Raw genomic sequence first — 21,178 nt, 5'->3', positions numbered from 1 at the left:
ATTCTTTTATCGATATGATGCATATGGAACACGCTGAAGTTCAATAAAGAATATTAGAATACTCTGCATGTACATATATCAAGATATATCTTATATATCATTGGCTAATAAAATAAATCAATTTTTCCAAAACTTGAATTAATTTGAAAATTACTTTTTCGAATAATTAAAACACTCGTCGCAATCAAATCGAATTTTTGATAAGTAAAGTTCAATAATTTGTCGAATAACCTGCTTTTAACAAAGACGGCGATAAATATCGTATATATTAATTACAAAATGCAATAGCTCAAACAATTCTAATATTGACTACAAATAAAACACGCAGCTTGATAAATCAAAATAAACAGATTTTAATAAAAGACCTGGAAACCAAAATCGATTCTATATAAATCTGTCGTATCATGTATGTAACACGTGTACGACATTAATAAGAAGAACAATTGGCGCGAGTATTGTGGAGGGTTGATAAACCAGATGGACAGATTTGCCGAGATTTACGAGTATTTGTCAAAAAGAATAAAATACGGATAGCCGTTAATTGGACGATGCTCGTTGAACATCGTTGAGACATCGATATGTCAATATAATATCCATGGTTGACGCATCACATGGCACTTTCAGCTAACTCCTCGTTGATCGAGGATCGTTGCTAACTAATCCCTAATTACGGATCACAGTGTGTAGAAAAAGGACGCGCACCTGCTGCCAATAAGGTTCGCGTAAACGTGAGATTGCTCTTCGAAATAATCTTACGATTTAATCGCGGAGAGGGAGAGAGAGAGAGAGAGAGAGGGAGGCGAAAAGATGAAAAATAAATACTTGTTCAATTATCGCAGCGAAAAAATTGTCTATAGCATGGATTATATTGTAAAATTAATTGTGTGAGTATAATGTATGTAAGCCAATATTTTAATAATGTTATATTAATTTATCTGTATATATAACTTACATTTCTTAAATATTATTTATTTTTGACACGTGTGTACAGAAGGGTAAAATTGTAAATTATCTTTTGTTATATGAAAAAATAGATCTATCGCGTTTGTGTATGTGATATTATGTGTATTGATATTATATATAAAATTAAGATGTATAATAAATTATTATGTAACGCAGAAGAATTAATTATTTGATAAAATATCGCGTATTTTAATTATAATATACACATAATTTATATATTATACTGAAAAGGCTAAAATGCAATTTCCACGAGAAACACATTTACCATGCCCTCGATCATCATCACTAATCTGACTGGAATGATCGAGGGTCCTGTGCACCCTCTCTCGCTTTTAATGCCCGTTATAATTAACAATAATCAGCGCGATCCCTCGAACAAGAATGCGCCGGCCTCGCACGACCCCGTCACCGAAATCGAAGCCTATAGAGCAAGTAGAAGACGAAGAAAAAGGCGACGAAGAGAAGGATCCTTACGGGACTCGTCGAACGAAATTAGACGATCTCGATCCGAAGCCGTAAGCGGCCACGACTCCATTCCCGCAGACTCTTTTAACCTCCTCTTCATCGTTCTTCTCTTTTCCGTCCAGCGAGCGGTGAGATCTACCGAGTGATCGTATGAAGTCGACCAAATCTCCCTAACGTAATTCCACTTAACTTGTTCGTATTTCTAATTTTAGGAATAGCGACATTCGTTTTTTTCTGTTTTCAATTACAATTTTTAATGAATTATTTATTGTAGAGATATCTTGTTGCTAAGAATGATGTTTGATTATGCATATGTAGAATAACACATATGAAAATAAATTAAAAATTATTTACACTATTGTGTCAAATATTCTGAAATATTCTATAATATATTATATTATATGTTCAAAAATATATATATATATATATACATATTTCTGCACTGATAATCTCCATAAATAATCCTTTGAATATAAATTTAATATTATCATAGATAAATGACGAATATATATATAAGTTAGTTAGATTTTTTCAAATTTATATCTAGAGTTAGCTGAAAGAATAAGCGATTCCCGATAAAGATCTATGTCATCGGGTAGACGGACAATGTCCGAAAGCTAGTTACGTTTCCCGGATACCATTCAATATTTCGTACATTCGTTAAGAAGTGGCGAGCGCACCCTTTCGACTTCGGTCATTCGGGGCATACCAACTAGGTAACCCTTCGTATGGTCAACGAAGGATCCGGAAACCATAGCAAGGTGAGCTCGCCGCATACGAGAGTCCAGCAAGTAGAGACGGGATGGGGACGGTTTGCTCGAGAAGGGAGATGGACCGAAGGTGGACAAAGAGGGAGGAGGGAAGAGATGCAAGGTCCGGGGAATATTGAGCCGCTCCGTTAATGTTTATAACGACGTTAGACGTTGGTGTCGCCGACGGCGCGTGTGTAGGTGCTACGGGATGGGATAGAGAGGTGGCCTCGGTCACCCTCCGCGCCGTAGCCGCCGTCTCTTTTTCTCCCGAGACCCAACGCTTTCTCTCTCCTTTTCTATTCTTGCAACGGTGGCGGAGGCAGTGGAAGTGCCGGCAGCAGGACAGGAACTGACATAAGCGCGCGAGTGTGTATGTAGAGCACGTACTCGGGGGCTCTCCAGTTCGACGGAGTGGGTGGAGATGGGTGGTCGTGAGGACCCCTGTGTAAGGGGAGAAGGAGGGGGAGGGGGAGGATGGCAGAGGAGACAGGGGGAGGCGGATGGCGGATGAGTGGGTGGTTGAAGGTGGCGGAGGAGGGAGTGGGCTGCATTCTAGCAATGGGATGAGGGAGCCTCTGTCTAATCGATGCCGCGGCGGTGCGCGCTCGCCCCGCTGGCTATTACGCACCTTAATGTCCTTTTCCCTCCCCCGTCGCCCCCGTCCGGCTAGCCACCCACTCGACAACCCCCGCGTCGTCCTCCTCTACCTTCGCTGTTCCGCGCACTACCCGCCGTCGTTGCCGTCACCGCCGCTGTTCCTTCTCACTTTCTCTCCCTTATTCCGCGGTTTCTCACGGCGACCGCCGTCCTTCTCTCGCTTTCCTTCCTTTCGTTCTCTCCGGCATCGGCACCGAGAGGCGGCCATGACACGTGTCAATCTACCGCAGACGCCCGATCGATACCGACGGACCTGGGCTTCTCTCTCGACGCTCCTCCGCTTCTTCCTTCGCCCTATTGCCGACAACTGCCACCCTCCCCCGTTCCCCTCCCCTCCTCCTCTTCCCCGTCACTCTCCTCACTCCACCATTCACCCTTTACCCCTCACCAGCCACGGAGCATCCTGCAACGAACCTTCTACGAATACTGTACGCTAGGCTAGCGCTCGACGTCTAACTTGTTGTCTCTATCAAGATCGTCTCTATTCGGACATGAAAGAGCTCCGAATCCAGTTCAAATGTTTTCGAGTCTAATCAATCGGCGCAAGATCTTGGTCGTTTAAAATTACGTCGCTTAAGATTCGAATTTGTCACCGTATTTTCTAACTAGATAAAATGACGTCTTAAGAGGCATTTACTATGACGTCTACAATGATATCATTTAAAAATGTCAAATTTGAAAAACATTGAATATCGACTATGATTGTAACATTTGCTGACAAATTTAATATAGTTATCCGGAAGATACCAGATTTTAAGTTAAAAGAATATTAGGCAATTGATAACTTTGTGGAACCAACTTCCCTGCGTGATCAAAACTTTTTCACAAAGTGCACGATTATTCATAATGGCTGTGAAAGAAAAGACTCGCGCGTATCTTGAAATGCATGTATTTCATGACAATTTGTATTTTTTACTTCATAATTGATGATTAAAAGCAATATTGGATCATTTAAAAATTTTGAGAAAGTTTAATTCATATTACGTATGTATGTGATAAGTATATTATAAAACACAGAGAGAAAAAGTTATCCGAAAGACAAAAGATTGTCATATAATAAAATATTCTTATAAAAAGCAATAATAAATTACATTTTATGTAGGTTTTGTAAAGCACAAAATGAAATAAAATTTTATGCAATATATGATACATATAACTTAGTTTTTCTCTATTTATCTCATGTAAAAGACTACGTATATGTATATATATATATATATATATATATTGGCAAAAATTGGCAGTGCGATATGAACTATTCTTGCAACTAGAAATTCCATCTAACTAACGCTTATTTATAATGATACGGAAAAAAAGAAAAGATACACTGCAATTACTTCAATCATCCAAACAATCTTTGTCTAATATTTAAAAAAAAATATTGCTGTTTATGATTGTATAAACTAAGCATATATATATAAATATATAATTATAAATCCAAGAATATACTTTAAAAGACTATGGGTGTGATATGTATGTGAAATTAATTGATTTCAATTGCAAATATTAAATACAAAGGAAAATTCCAAATCATTTATATATAGCACTATAATAAATTGCACTATAATGTTGTTAACTAAAAGAAAAATTAATACAGTAATAATTATATATAAAATTTTATACTTGCCTTTACACTATGTAAATTAGTTTTTATATTTCATTTAAATATTACCACTTAAATATCGTAATTAAGGGATGTAAAATAATTTTTCTTTGATATCGAAGTGTTCTTTATACAAGTAGTAGGATTAATTACATTAAGAGAATGTCGACGTGCGTGAACGAATTACAGCGCGATAACGTTCCTTAAAAAAGTGGAGAGATAAATTAACGCCTTCCATCCACACTAATACTACGCTTGCGTTTCTGGTGCTTCATACTCGCCAAGTTCGCAATATTATCGCTCGCATCGTTATGAAAAATTGTATCATATCGCATATGAGCTCGGATAGAGTCCATTACCAACCATAACATTTAAATGTTGCTAATAAAAAAAATTGAAAAAAAAAAAATAAAATATGAAAAATAATAAATATTTATAAAAGAAGAGACACAACAATATACAATACAATATCTACAGTAAGTATTGTCCTTTGCAATCCATTTTCGATCAAACATAAATCATAGATATAAGTCAAATATAGTTTATACATCTTGAAAAATTATACGAAATTTTATTCTTTAAAAAGTTTTTCATTGAAAAAAGCTTTTAAAATGTAGAGAAAAATATTCTGAGTTGACCCCAATTATAATTTAGTAAAAATTAATATTTATTAAAAATAATATTTGTACGCATATGTTCTTAAAAATTCTATCCAAAATGCAATATTTTTTGTCAGTAGGGATAGGCTTTGCTTCTCGTAAAATTAATAACATTTTAGACAAACGAAATATAATCATAATCGCATTATTAGGTATATATTATAATCAGCTTTTTCTGATTTTTTTCGAAGACTATGTTTCTTTTAATACTTAGTAATCATATGCATATATACATACATACATATAATATATAGTTCGTCACATATGTAATTAAATTTGTACATGTAATTATATAAGCAAAATAAAGAAATAAATCCAAGTATATAAATTTTAATTTTTGACAGGTCCAGTCAAAGTTCTATTTTAAACTTATAATTCACTTTTCTTCAGGATATTTTTATATTCACGTAATCTCTCTCTTTCTCCTTTTCATCATCTCTCTCCCTTCCCCCTTCCCCCCCCCCTCCCCCCTCGCTCTCTCTCTTGTTCTCAAGAGATATATAAATTTCTATCTATATAACGCCCATATTTAGATATAACGCGTAAGTTTTATAGATCTCTCTTTAAAAATCACGTGTAGTGTAGAGAATTCTACCAACAAATTTAAAAAAAGGCGAGTCGTAACAAATGAACCGTAGGGGGTTCGTCTGCGACTTCTCCACGTCAAAACATCGTAGTAATTATTTTCAAACAGGCCACCTCTGGTCAGTCAATCTTCTCATCCGGTACTCGAAGGTATTCTAATCGCGCCGATTCGATCGCCTGCTTAAGTTATTTTAGAATATACAAAGGTTTTTTTGTTGAAAGTGTGTGATCTCCTCGTCTCATACCATCCCCTCTATTTCGAATCTGACGAACCTTCCTATCCTCTTCACCTTTCTGGCTTACCGACTTTCCTTTTCAAAAAAACAAAAAAAGAAAAAAAGTGCGAATGATTCATGGAGGTCTCAGGGAAAAGGAGGAGCAAATTCAAGGGAAAGGAGAATAAGATAGAGAAAGGAAAGAAAAAGAAAATAGTCGCCGATATTATCTTCGCGTAAAAGAAAAAAAAAAAAAAAATCTTTGTGCTGCGCCTTCTTATCCGATTGATGTGCATTATGCGCGCTGCGCTTTGTACAATTGTTCGTCGTCGCGATTTTAACAAATTCCGTTATCATCTATAAAAAAACGGGGGGTTTGTCTCTAGAAAATGAGCGGTGAAAAATATGTGTCGAAATTCTTTTGATAAGATCAAGAAAAATAGAAGGGTAGGAGAGAGTGGAGGTATATGAAAAAGAGAGAGAGAGACTGAATGTGTGAGCAAAGAAAGAAAGAATATTTGCGAGCCGTGTTAAAACAAAAAATAAATGTAAAAGCCTATAACTCGCGCAGATGCAATTCAATTCGGCAACAAACACGAAGTATTTAACCGACGGCAATCGACGTCTGTAAACTATTTCGTGTACGCAATTTTTTCAGCTGAATTTATGGCCATGAGAAACGAAATGTCGATAGTAGATCTATTTTCAAGCATGTACATGCGAGCGATGTGCGTGTTGTCCACTATATAGTGTGTTATACGCCACGCACGTAGCTATATATACATACAAACATGACTGCCCACGCAAACGTCAGTTCGCTATTCGCTTCGGGCGATTCTTATTGCGCCGCTGTTAGAATTTTTTAAACAGACCAACGATATAGATTCTCTTTGATAGATATGTCAAATACAAAAACTCCGTATAACATTAATATAAATACCGCAATAGATAGAATCTTCACTTGCATCTGCCAATACAGAGTTTTTTATACTTCACTATTATTCCTACATTCTACTACTAATGCAATAAGTTTTTTCTCTCATCCATATATCGTATTAAATTAAATAAATATTCTGCAATTCTGTCTATATTTTCTAAAAAATCAAAAAAAAAAATACATTATGATAAATAAAAAAATATAAACCTTCATAAAAAAAGTAATAAAACGCATAACCACCCAAGTTTCCAAAAGCGCAAAATTGAATAATACCACGAACTAGTAAGTATTATCAATATATATAATAAAACCAAATGTGTGTGTATGTATATGTATCACTAGCATCAAAAATATAATGTTTCCTGTCACCATTTGACAGACAGATTGACAGTTACCCTGTCCACGCGGATTTTGACGCGTCCTGAATCGAGATTTAGGCGAATTATCGTGATATTTTAAAATGGACATTGCCACCAGATAGCTGTATAAAAGGATACATATTGTTTTATTTTACGACGCTCACTTATTTCGACTCCATTGGAAACTGGCTGTATAAACGGATATAGACGTAAATCCATACGTAACGGACACTGATACACATTGTAGTTGCATAATGGGACGCTTTTCAAAATATTCGCAGGTTTTAGTGCCTGCAGGTGCATCCACCGATGTCGGTAGCGCTCGTAAAAGAAATCCCGTGGTCAGCGGGAGAAGACGCGCAGACGCATTTAATTTAAAGCCAAATCCAGATTAGGCAAACGAGCACAAACAATCATCAACGAATGTGCGTGAAGAGGCCTTAATTATTAATTTATTTTTTTATTGTAAAATATTTTTTTTATACACAATTTTTTGTAAAGTTATTTTTTATGCAATTTGTGTGTTATATTAAGAAAAGAAATATTATTAGAAATATTATATCAGAAAATTATATATCCGTTTATTTAAAGAAATCGAATGAAATATATATATATATATATATATATATATATATATATATATATATATATATATAGCTGTGATAATTAAGTTACAAAATATAAAAATGGCATGATTCTTGTTTATTTTTCTCGAAAATTATATTTATTTATTCTTAGAAATTCTATACCTGTGTAAAATTTTTAACATCAATAACTAATCTCATTTTGAACAAGGCAATAATGATATTTTTTTTTAGAGAAGCGAGAGATGTAATCGGCACATTAATTGTTTTCTTTAGAGAATACGGCCATATCGTTTTCTGACCTGTAGTGACCGCGTATAATGCTTCAAGTTGTCACTGGATAAAGTTTGCTATTGGTAAGACGTCGGAAGAAATATTAGCCTGAACGGAACCTTCCGCAGAGAAAAGTTGTCGCGAAATTATAAGAGCCGTCCAATATACAAGTTAATAATATATTGAAAAATTTATTTCATGAATCTCTAATGTGTGACGGCAAAATACGTATTTTCTGCGACAAGTAAATATTATTGTCGACACCATCTAGCCTTTCTGCTCTTTGAGCCAAATACGAATACCGTATCGTGAGTAAATCTTACATTGTAACACTCATACAATATAAGAACAGATATATTCATGTATAAATAAATAAATATATATATATATATATATTTATATATAATTTTTATATTTTTATACATATAAGTTATTTATATATACCAAGTTTAAATATATAATTTAAATTAAAAAAATATAAATTCTTTCCATACGTCTGATCAATTTCATAAAATTAAATACGAGATATGCTCAATTATATGTTAATAATACGTGCGCTAATAATAACGTGCAGATTTGCTGAATTATTAATCAATCCGCCGGTCATGTTGAACCGTGCTTGGAAAATTCTCGCGAGTTTGTGTGAAGAAGCAAAAATTTTTTTCTACCTTTGATCGAATTATACTTCTGTATATTTATTATCTCTGATTATATTATATACTTCTTTGTTTGTTTCGCCCAAACTTCATTGATATTTCGTCAAGCTTCATTCATTTAAATACAGTATAAATTTTAGTCGCCCGATGAGAACGTCACCTAATAAACGATCTCGTAAACGTCGCATCGCGAACATCGCTGGCGTCGAATTGGCTTGATGCGCGCAGGAACGGTACAACCTCTTCAACCTGTTTGTGAAAACGATGCGACCGTCGCCGAAATACATAAAGTGCTTTTTGTAATATCTTACTCGCGCTGAGTTTCAGATGATCGCAGAGATGCCATTTTTTTTACTTACAAACGTAAAATTTCAAAAATCTCAAAAACTACTACTACGCTACTATTAAAAAATATTTATCTTTCTAACGTATGCTGCAAAATTATAAATTAAAGTTATGTGAATAGAGCTTAATCATAAAAGATCTTCGAAACCGAAACAGATACATTTTTTTTTTCGTTTAGACTATGTTTAACTTTGCCTATAAAGTATAGAAACCACGCGTATAATATAATACTAATTAGAAAACTGATTACTATATTTAACACTTAATAGTCAAACATTGAAAAGAAAAAAAAATTTAATAAATCTTATAAATTATTGATTCATGTTAGTATATAAGTAAATCGCTTATTAATTTTCTGTAGAAACTATTTCCATTTTTCACTTTTAAAAGATACAATTGCGTCACTTAATAAGGAGAATATCTCATATAAAAAATTTATATGTACATAATAATACATGAGATTAATTCCAATTTAGACAACTATACGTAGATTATGAAAGACATTTAAAAGATTTCAGGTACATGCACGCACGCACGTATGCCCGCACGCATACACACGTACACAGATATACACATACATACTTACATACATATATACATATACGTATAAAGTTAATTCATAATGATTATGAAGTGAAAATAATTCATGTCGTGTAAATTTCCACGCAAACGTATTTATATGATATTTATCGTCTCCATTGGCATGTACCAATGCACAATCCAACAAAAACCAGCATCGCATTGCCGGTAGAATGCTGCCTTACTTTGGAATGCTTCGTTCTCCGTGAAAATGAGAGTCAGTGCCATAATCGTAAACCAAGGTACATCTGCATGCGCGCTAACGAAAAGCCCATAAGTACGGCTATGCCCTTCTACCCGGGGAATCCAGTAGGAGAAGCGCCAGAAAACAAAATGAAGAAAGAAAAGGAACAAAAAAAAAAAAACAAAAAACTCGCGACTAGTCCCTCGTTAATATTTGCGCGGGGCGAGCTCGCCAGAACGACAGACGACCGCCGGTAAATTGGGCGTTGGTGCACTTTTAATTGACAGGAATGTTTAGCGATAATGAACGCGCGCCGATTGGTAGGAGCAAGGATAAGTCGAGAGAGTATGCCGACAGTAGTGGCTTCGACGACGACGACAACGACTACGGGAGAGAAACAGGGCAGCACCAGAGCCACGACTAGATAGAGACGCCGCGGCAAGAGCATAAACATTCTCGGCCCCCGGTGGTGGCCGCGAGGACGACAACGGTGGCGGCAGCAACGGCGGGGGTGCAACGCGCACGTTCTGCACCGTGGGCGTAGCCATTCTGTTCCTACCACAGCGGCAGGGATGTTCTATGACGCTATAGATCATGCGGGCTCCGCCCGATGGGCGGGATGTGTCCGCCAGTTGGTACAGTTTATCCTGCGGAGTTGCCAATGTTGCCAGCGCCTCCACCGGTGCCCGCTAAAACGAGCTTCGTTGAGCTGAGAGAGCGCGGGATGATTGTCGGCTTCTTTGGAAATGATATTTTCGGGAAAACATCTCTTATAGAAAACTGAGAGATTCAGAAAGATTGAAGAAGAATAAACGAGTTTGGGAGAAAACCAGCGATGAGAAAGTGATATAAATAAATAACGAAGATTCTTCTTTTAAAGTCATTCATTAGAAGATATCTTTCATAAAAAGACATTGAGAGAATGATTGCATATTAGTAGTAGACTTGTATTATTGCGTTGTAATAAACTTAATGATAACATCTATTATATATGTCACATAATGTCTAAATTATTTGTTAAATGATAAAATATAAATATAAAAATTTTTTGCAAAATTATATAATACCGTTTCCCTAAAAATTATATTTATCAATTTAAAAGGAAAAAAAAGCGTCTGAAAAAATTTTAATGCCGTTGGCAATATAATAACAGGCATTAATTTAATTTCCAATGTTTTGCATACGATGGAAAGTAGTTCATTTTATTTTTCTCTTTCAACTGATATTTAGTTTCTTACGCACGTGCCCTTAACGCACAGCCCACCACACTTTCATGTCAGCCAAGCTAACACGTTATATCTTCTAGTGTAATAATATTTAAATATGCTCAATAAGAAAGAGAGAGAAAGAGAGAGAAAGCGAGAGTGTGAACGAGAGAGGAAACAAGTAAGCGAGAGAGAGGGAGAGAGAGAGAGAGAAGGAGAAGCTGGGAAAGAAAAGAGAAGAGAGAAAGAGAGCAATATGTTGCGAAACATACGTAAATATAAATTAGCGAAGAAAGAGCTTTCAGCAACTTCAATACAATCAGCTTTATAGCTTCGAATAGCTACTATGCCTTTTTGAGGTTAAGTATCGAAATACTCAGAATACGCTCGATAGCTCCATTTCTCAGCTTACTTAAAAATTACAATCTTAATTTGCTAACAAACAATACTGATCCAGTACTCACCTTGCCCAGCAGTAGCCTTGGACGCGATTCTCTTAGCGAAAACCCCGAGAAATTCCTAGGTGTGGCTCCGCGTCGCCGTAGTACCGTAGCTCGTCGTGCGGCAGCGCCTCTCGCGGCAACAATCAAAACTACCACTACTGTACAGCCAGAGCGACATCTCCCCGTGCACCTCCCTCACGGGCCGATAGAATTGAGGACCCCGCCTCTTTTTCCGACCTCCCCCAGTGCGCGCGAATACATCTATAGTCCCCATAGATCTATGACGAGTCCTCTCGATCCAGTCGGCTTCTTTTTCGTTCGGTACACTTTGCACAGCTCTATTCAAAAATTTGAAAACCTGTAAAAAAGAAAAAGAAGCAAAAAAAATGAGAAGAGTGCCACAACGGGGAACGCGTGGGTGCCACGTCGCGGTCACGTTGCGGCGAGAAGCGCCGCCACCAGCATTTGGTGCATTCGCAGACGAGAGTGGCTGGCCTTTGCGCCGTCGCTGGTGCGACGGCGAACCCCTCGCGTCGCGTTACATCGCGTCGCGTCGCGTCGCGTCGGCTCACATTGCGACGCGCGAGTGTGAGTAAGCTGAGAACGATAGAGAACAAGGAGGTGCACGGTCCCTCCTCTCCTACGATCTCGCTCATTCACTCGGTACACTTCGCGAACCCTTCCCTTCCCTTCCCCCCATCTCCTCGTGGCCTCGCAGCCTCATCGTTCGCGGACCGCGCGCGCTTTGGACGCGATCGTGGCCGCGGAGGAGAGAAAGAACGAGGGTCGGCGGGAAGGAGAGATCGAGCAAGCGCGAGCGAGATCAGCAAAGAAGAACCGGACGAGCGAGGAAACGAGAACGGTCGGTGGAGGAGGTGACGGTGAGAGGAGGGAAAGAGGACTAGTACTACTCCTGGGGTCCCCCCACCACACGACCTGCCGCCGCGACGCCAGTCCGTAGTCAGTCAGCGCTGGACCGCCGCCCGCTCGATTTCGCGATCCATGAACGACGGTAGCCATTACCTCCATCTCCTCTCCGTTTCTTTTCCGTCTATCTCCAATCTTTCTATCTCTCCCCTCTCCTCCTCTCTCTCTTTCTCTTTCCATCTTTTTATCTTTCTTTCCAACACGTTTCTTTCTTTCGTTCTTTTTCATCTGTCTATCTTTTGCTATCACATTTTCGTTTGCATGCTGCATAATCTATGGCAGGCGTTCTCTCTTGCCTGTTTTATCGTTATCTGTTTGGTCAACTCTTACTATGTTTTTCTTTCTTCGTTTTTCATCGATATTCTTTTGATATTCACATATGTCGCGAAACGTCGTGCGCGCGTCGCGAATTATACGTCGTGGAGAAAAGTTTGCGATATCGCGCGATATTATCGGGATCCGCCGATCCATCTACGAGATAGTTGGCGCGATCTCGATAACCGTCATCGAAGACGAATATCGCGTATCGGTGTGAACGGCGGTCGATCGGGAAAGTGACGAGAGTGAGACTAATGATTACTTTGCAGGGAAAAGTGATGAACCGGGGGATGGTGCACGATACGGATAGTCTACAGATGGTTTCGGTGTAAGTCGATCCAATATCATCGAGATCGAGAATTGTCTATTCGAATTCAGTGTAATAATATCGGCAAAGGATGTAGACAATAATACGAAAGTATTAATATTCACCCGCCGATACGTCGACGCGAATCGTTAGTTTCGATTATTTTGAAATGATACGAATTACGAATGGATAAATGAGATAGATCCTGTACAACTTTGCGTTCTCAGCCGTACTCTCAGAGATTCGACGAGTGTGTTATTATTTCACTTTGCCATCAGTTCCATAAATGCATAGGTGCCGTGAACTCCAAATGAAATGATCGCGACAATTGCGTCAACTGATAACAAGCGCGGGTTGTTGGCGAGCACGATGAGATAGTGGTTGTCGGGACACGTGCCGATTGGATAACCGCAAGTGTTGTAACGGAAGAAGAGAGGTAGACTATCCAAGACGGTTGTCTTGGGGGAAGATATTTCAAGGATACTGTTCGGTGTTTTCGACCGTTTGACTTTTTTGGGGACCAACTAATTGCAGCCAAGGTGAAAAGAACTGGAGGCCGCACGGATAATCGAACATTTTCGAAGGACGCAGATGCCCCGAAGGAAACAGCACGCACCGCAACGCATGAAATGTGAGTCGACAAAACCAATGTAAATTTAGTGGCGACGGTGAGACGCGGAAGTTTGTCGATTGACGGGGAAGCAATAAATCAAGCAGCAAAATTTCCCGAATTTCCCTTCTCAAATTGATCGAAAAGCATAACTTTTTTTTCCAAACAGAAGAGCTCTTAAAAAAACCCTTGATCATCTAAATTTTCAACTGGACTTATTTTTCGACTTTTTATGCAAAGATAAATGGAACAAATTAATGTTGTGACATCGATCGAGAAGCCGGCGTTTCACCGTCGCTGATCCGTCAACAAACTCGCGGAGCCACGTGGAATGCCACGTGGAATGCGGCCTGATTTCGGGAGTAATCGTGCGAAATTTTATGCGTATGGATCGTGTTTATTTTCTCCCGACATGATCTATGCTATGCTTAAGAGAATAGTTGACGCGTATGAAAATTCGATCAGTCAACAAAACGGCGAATTTAATTCAACTATTCATTCGATAATCGTCACCAGGGGAGCCGGGACAAAACTCGATGAATATCGCAACGATTCACTGCATTCCTGCAACGCGTATTTATCAATTAATTAAAATGTAGAAAATGTTTAGGCGATCGTTAAAGGAGCTTTAGTAAAGTCGTAGAATGTCTTTTACTATCAATTTAGTGTTCACTCGTTCTTTGCTACCGGAGTTCTCAAGTTACACCACTGACGTATACTGTGGATATTATCACGCGAAAAACTTTTAATACGAGGTTTAAACAAATGAAAAAATTTTTCTTTTTATGAAGCGAAACGAACTTGCAACTTGTCCATGCGCGTTCAACGTGAAAAGTTTGAAATATAATTTGATATATACTTTATTTTTTAAAAATATTTTTTTTCTTTCTCTCTCTCTCTCTCTCTCTTTGATATAGTTTCTTTAAATTTTCCTATAAAAATATATCGGCTCTCTTACCATCAAGAAATTAAAAGTCGAATAGAACGGAAGGAAGGAAAGGTATATTATTGTATTATTAGCAATAACATAGTCACATGTGTGTATAGCAGTGATTGAGTAATTTTAGTATATATAGATATGTGCATGTGACGCATTAATATATGAGTTAATAAAGCTAGATTTTTTAGGATACTATTTTAAAATCAGAAATTATCGGCAAATCGAAGAAGAATTTCTTGGACATTATTTTTGCGGATTTTACAATTTTATGCGATATGTAAAAGAAATGTATAATTCTAAAGAAATAAATTTTTTAATTATTATATTGTTTGATGAGACTAATATAATAATAATATAATATGTCATTTTAATTTTCTGATATTAAATATACCATATTTTCATAGAAAATCGCATATCAAGAAAAGGGAAAAAAGATATATAAAAATATATATATATATATATATATTTATATGCATGTATAAACATTGTTCTTGTGCTGAAGTTTGAAAACCGTAAAGAAAGAAAAAATCATGCAACACGTGCGCATCAGAGTTAGCAGAGTTTCTCCGTATTAACACGCTTAACAATCTTTGAAGAAAAAGCTACCTATCCTCATCTTTGTTGGGTAAGATCGGAAGACGAACCGAAGGCGAGCACGCCATTACGTTGAATCTCCCGACAGATGGGCAGAACAGTCGAGAGGCCGAGGCGATTTGTGCGTTTGAGGCCGTGACGCGCGCGCCATGCTGCTCTTTCCCACGTGGGGAGTCATGAGGCGTAAACAAACTCGCCCTCGGTAGTGAAGGGAAGCCATCTTGGTGAAGTTTTCTGCCGGAAACATTTAAAATTCATTCGACTTACCTTACCGAAACTCGGGCAAAAGCGCCGATAAATCTGGTGCGCGCGCGACGCGGCGCACATATCTCGATGCATACACCGTCACCGTGTACATATTTTACGGTAATCCACAAATTTTCATTGCCGCGTGTGTTACGGTATTTCGCTGATTTCGACTTCTTTCGATAAGCATCAAGACAATTTCTCGTAATTTTCTTGACCAAGTATAAACGTTCTAATTAATTACTGGAAGTTGATTTTAATGGAAATCTCTTGATCACATTTGTTGAACGTGACTTTGATTTTATGAATTGACTGTATGACTAAAATATACGTAACTATAAAATATAACATAATTTATATTTATATTTTCTTCTACTTTTCACGATCACTTTTCAATCAATTTTATATGCACGCGCAATAATTCTCTCTTTCTTTTTGTCCCTGCCTCTTCTTTTCTCTCATTATCCTTATATTATATTTTTTTTTTGAAAAACATAATAACATTAATTCTTTAAACATAGAGAAAAATAAAATTATTAAAATTATTTTGTTGACATGAAATTATATGTGTGTAACTATTGTAAACATGTATCTATAATCGAAAAAGTACATGCCTTTCAATATCAAAACTGAGAAACATTAGTAAATATTTATAAGTCAGTGCATTAATACGCAAGATTCATTATCTACTTCAATATAATTATAATATTTATTTTTTAATATAGTTTATAATATGTAAATTATATATTACACGACACATCGATTTTGACAAACGTATCTCCTCCAAAACAAAATAGATTTTTCTGTTTATCTAATAATTATTCTCCGATATACCATACGATATAATTACAACAAAGGTTCTTTTTCATGTATCTATGTCATATATATATATATATATATATATAATAAGCATATTTGTAAAACCTACAAGTTGCTAAACAACATATTATCTAAACCGGAAACAAACGCGAAAGTTTCTAACAGTGCGAAATACGATGAAGTCATCAGCGAAAGTAAACGTGTGCGAGTTAAGAAACAACAAAATATAGCCTGCAAGATCGGTAAATGACTAAGTGACTAATTTCTCTGTTTAATTTATATTCCAGTGAAAGGATCTGTAAAATACTGCGATTTCTATGAATCGATCTATCGACTATCAATCGCGTGATCATATTATATTCTCAATATATAATAATAGGCTTAAGCCTGCCATATAATAATTAGCGATATATTATGGAGGAATAATCATCGTCTTCCGATATTTGTTATATTATTACTGTTGTTCTATCTCGTGTAGTTAAAAATAAAATGGTAAAATTTCCTATTACTTCACCTAGAGATAAAGATGAAAATAAATGTATATTACAGCGGCGATATATCATTATTAAGTGTAATAGCGCACCGTGAAAAATTTGTTAAAAAAATTTACCATTTAATATGTAGGTATATGTCTGTTTCAATTTATATATGCGCGCGGAAACGAAACAGCCGTTGATTATTCCTTCCATTTCCTTTTAGAAAATTAAAGGCTACATGAAAAAAAAAATTAGTTCACGGAAAATCTGAGAAGTTAGGGATAAACTACGACTATCGTCCATAAGTTAACGGATTCCGTGAATATCTTATTGGAGCGTGAAATTATTTTATTACTAGTGATAGAAAATATTATTTGCAAAAGCACAGTTTGTTAATGATAAACAGTGGAAAAAAAAGTGTTTTTTTTTCCTTTTTTTCTCCCTTATGTGACTATTATTTTAAATGAGATTGGAGATATCTTTTTTATTAACAATTTTCCGATAGAGAATAGCTGGTCTTAATTGAATCGTTATAAATAAAAATATATCTTTACCCGCTTTTATTAATAAAATTTAATCTATAAAGAGTTGCGGTATAAAAGTTACACTTTTTATATTGCTGCAAATTTGTACATACCGTAATATTAATTATTTAATATTAATTTTACGTTAGTATAAACTATTATTAATCTATATTTATTCGGTTTACATTTATATGTATAATTTCTACGGATTGCGATATTCTTCGAAACTAATATCGGCTCTCTCTTTTTCAATTTCTTTAAATATAATTTTCTAAACTATGTATTTGCCAAGTATTGATAGAGATATAAAACATTTACTAACATTCGCATTCAATGCAACAGGTGTAGCTTCGATGCATCCTTTGGGCTATAATCGAAATTTGCATTATTAGTAGTTCGTTATGCCTTTATTGATTTATTGCGTAAAAGATATCAATGCCAATTGTCGAAAATATGAGAAATGTTTGTTAAGACTTTATTTATTTTATGTCTGTTAAGCGCGACATTAAACTTGCCAATTTCACGATATTCCGAAAAAAAGAGATCACTGGAAGATATTAATTGTAAATGGCCATGTTTTGCGAAACTTTTCGTCTCATTTTTATTCATAAAAAATGAAGCGTACTCTCGCTCGTCCATGCACTTGCGTTCCTCTCGGACAATTTTGACATATGAAATTACAAAGTCAAAGATACCGGCTACGTAGCGCGATACACGATACAGCGACGAGAACTTATCGCGTACGTAAAAATGAAGAGAAATCTCAAATATAGATGATTGATTTGCCGACAGACGCGGTTTATTTATTCAATACACTTAACGTCCTCGGACTTCAATTATATTTAAAATGTCTCATCGTTTTTCTATTATTCTCTCTTTCGCTCTCTTTGTTTCGCGAAGTAAAAGAATTGATCTTTTACTGTTCCTGAAAAAGCAACATTATATCGGATTTAAAAGACCTACGAGACGTATCGATCTACTGTATATAGCTACGGCAAACTAGTCTGAAATCTTGTCAGTGGTCCAGACTCAAAGTTCATGTTTTTTTTTATGCAATTTTAATGAGACGCACTCCTGCCCCTAATTAATACGATGCGAATAAACTAGGTATTTCCGAATAAATATGCGTCCTTGATTGGATACTAGTTGACATCTTTTCGTCTTTAGTCTCGCATTAAAATCTAAAAATACTACGAGACAAAAGTTGCTGACATGCCTTAAATTAATTAGAGCTTTTAGATGCAAACTTGAAAATTTATTTAGTTTCTTTTAAATTTATTTAATATTTAAAAAAATTATTTTTTGATATTAAGTCTTAAGAGATAGAAAATAAATTTATCTTCAAGTATTTATCTTTTTCTTAGACTTTTATATTTTATATTCCGATCATTATAATTTTTGGGCATTATATATATTCTGATATTTCTTTTACCATTCGTAGTTTAGAAAAATAAATTTAAACAAAGGAGAATAAAATTATATAATTATAATAATAAAATACTATAATATTATATGCTTGTCTTTCAAACAAATGTTGCTAATCCAAGTGAAAAATTAATTCCATCGAAACCCATATAAACTCATTTCACATGAACATAAATTGTTCGACATGATATTTTAACAGTTTTTAACAGCGTCTAATAGATGTGCCAGAAAAATAAAACCAGCAAGTTACGAAGTACCTCTAAATAGCTGTTTATATTAACAGAATATTTATTGAAATATGTACATTTTTAGTATTTTTTGAAATTCTATATTAATTCTTCGTATATCGATTCTATATATTGATTTTTATATAAAAATATTTATAAAGGAACATGTCAGTATGAAACTTTAGAGCGAAGAATTTCTTTGGTAACGATAAAATAAACTTTTACAAAAAAATATGTCAAAAGCAAACATATATATTATGACAGGATTTGAATTCTTCAATCAAATGATTTAATGTAATTGATATGTAATTGAAATTATTCAAATGCAATTACATATGGTGTATACACAAAGGCTGATAAAGATAAATTTGTTAATACGTGACAACAATCCTGAAAATTCCTGCATTAGAAAATTACAGATGCGGGAAGCCCACATACGGAAAAAGTTTTTGACGAAAAGTTTTCCCGCCTTGCATTCTATTTACGTTTACCTGAAGTGAAACGTGCCATTAAAGTTTCACAGCAAAGCCCGGTCGTGAAAATGTCGAATCGTGCATGTACATGTATCTTCATAAGAAGAAATTTTACTACCGATTCTGGTAAAAATCTCCAGCTATCTATGACGAGCGATACCTATTGCGTAACTTTAATCTTAAACAATACCGGGGTGCATTTTTGCTCCATAGGACACCTAACCGCACCCATAAATCCTTCAATCCAATAAAAGGGCGTTGTATCTTTCGGTCGTAGGGATGGGAGAAATTTGACACGATTTCAAAAGAATTGATTATATTTTAGCGTAAAATGAAGAATGTTTTCGAAATGTTTAAGAAATACGATCAATAATTTATAATAAATACTTTTTATACCTGGACTTTGATATTAATTGTTTGAAAGACGATCAACACGTCTGGCATAGTCGTAAAGTAATCTCGCGTGATTTAATTATGGCTACAATATTTCGTTGCTCGCTGATACTTACAATACTTTACCAGCAAATAGAATAATTGAAAATTGCACCGATAAAAATAATACCGTCCACAGTACGCGAATTAAGACTGTTATATAATTAAGACTATTATATCTTTAATTTTTCTCTTTTCTAAAATATTGTGTCGTATATAAAAAAATTTTGATACTTAAGGTCAACATTAAATTTATATATATTTATTATAATATTTCAAAATAATTTTAATTCTTACTTTGTGCGTAATAATTCAAAATATTAACATATTTATTTAATTCTCGGATATATATCTGTTTGATTACAAAATTGCAAAAAAAACCATTTTTTTACGAATGTATATATATATATATATAATGATTAATATAATATATGATTATATAATGATATAATAATAGTTTTTTTTTTTTTTTAATATAATGCATGTATTTTTATACAAAAAAAAAATATTTTACGTATACAATAAATATGTGTAAATAATACCTTTGTATACAATGATAAATCGATATTTAATAATAAAAATAAAATAACAATGGATTGAGGAATGAAATAATTTTTTTACGAGAAACGAATATGCCGTTAGATACGTTCAGTTTATCGCTGCAATCATATAATTTTGTACGCGCTCTGGCAGAAGCTGGTTCTTGAGATTTTTGCGCGGACGAACACGAGAAAGAAATGATGACGAATGGCAGAGCTATCTTCGGCAGATATTAAAGACATATCCGCGTGCGAAACGATTCGATGCTTAGATTTCCGCGTTATGCCTATACATCAAGCATGGAGTCAGCTTTCTAATCGGCTCCCATTATTTCCGGTGATCATGATTTACACGCAATGCTGCATCGACGGGCAAATACACCGAATGCAATATATCTCGAGATAAATGAGACTTCGCTCAAGAATTCTGTGTTTTTGCCGCGACGATATCTCGCGACTAACATTTGAATCTGCTTTTATGCAAATGGTAAGTATGATCGATAATAATCATTGAAGAATTCATGTGGCAAAAACAGATATACTTTACAATTTTCATTATGCCGTTATACAGATTCGGGTCATCTGGTACATGTGTATTTAAACTGCGTGTCGTTTACCATGTGTTTATTGATAGAATCTCCGAAGAATAATTGACAGACTAATGTGACTTAAATCGTATTTATACAGTATGTAGATTTTGAACGGGAGTCCGATTTTTGTTTCAGAAAAATCGGGATTACATGATTTTAAATATTTTAACATCATGGCATTGTAATAATTATCCCATATGTTTGATAAGGATAAAAACTGTTAAAAAGCAGTATATTAAATTTTTATTCGACCCAACTATTTGTAAACTA

The 21,178-nt window shown here is 35.3% G+C and overlaps 2 protein-coding genes across 5 annotated transcripts in view; one reads left to right on the top strand and one right to left on the bottom strand.

The window, feature by feature from the left end:
- LOC138944789 (zinc finger protein 99) overlaps positions 1–21,178 on the bottom strand; it is a 68,359-nt gene that overhangs the window by 30,533 nt on the left and 16,648 nt on the right. For 2 of the 3 annotated variants that reach the window (XM_070315771.1, XM_070315774.1), the window contains exon 2: positions 11,483–11,819. The gene's annotated coding sequence lies outside the window, so the exon portion shown is untranslated. Of the gene's footprint in view, positions 1–11,482; positions 11,820–15,169; positions 15,213–21,178 lie in introns of those variants that run through there. The other variant, XM_070315772.1, reaches the window with a different exon arrangement.
- Positions 12,447–21,178, top strand: part of Tio (zinc finger domain-containing protein tiptop) — a 147,175-nt gene continuing 138,443 nt past the window's right edge. For both annotated transcript variants that reach the window (XM_070315770.1, XM_070315767.1), the window contains exons 1-2: positions 12,447–12,473; positions 12,976–13,644. In XM_070315770.1, the coding sequence (XP_070171871.1) occupies positions 13,605–13,644 (40 nt within the window). In that variant the 5' untranslated portion in view covers positions 12,447–12,473; positions 12,976–13,604. The remainder of the gene's footprint in view (positions 12,474–12,975; positions 13,645–21,178) is intronic.

Source organism: Polyergus mexicanus, unplaced genomic scaffold, assembly GCF_030449975.1.
Source record: "Polyergus mexicanus isolate NDT 795.1 unplaced genomic scaffold, iyPolMexi1.0 SCAF_2, whole genome shotgun sequence".
Lineage (NCBI taxonomy): Eukaryota > Metazoa > Arthropoda > Insecta > Hymenoptera > Formicidae > Polyergus > Polyergus mexicanus.
Note: the sequence above shows the minus strand (reverse complement) of the source record. Positions and strands in the feature narration are given on the sequence as shown.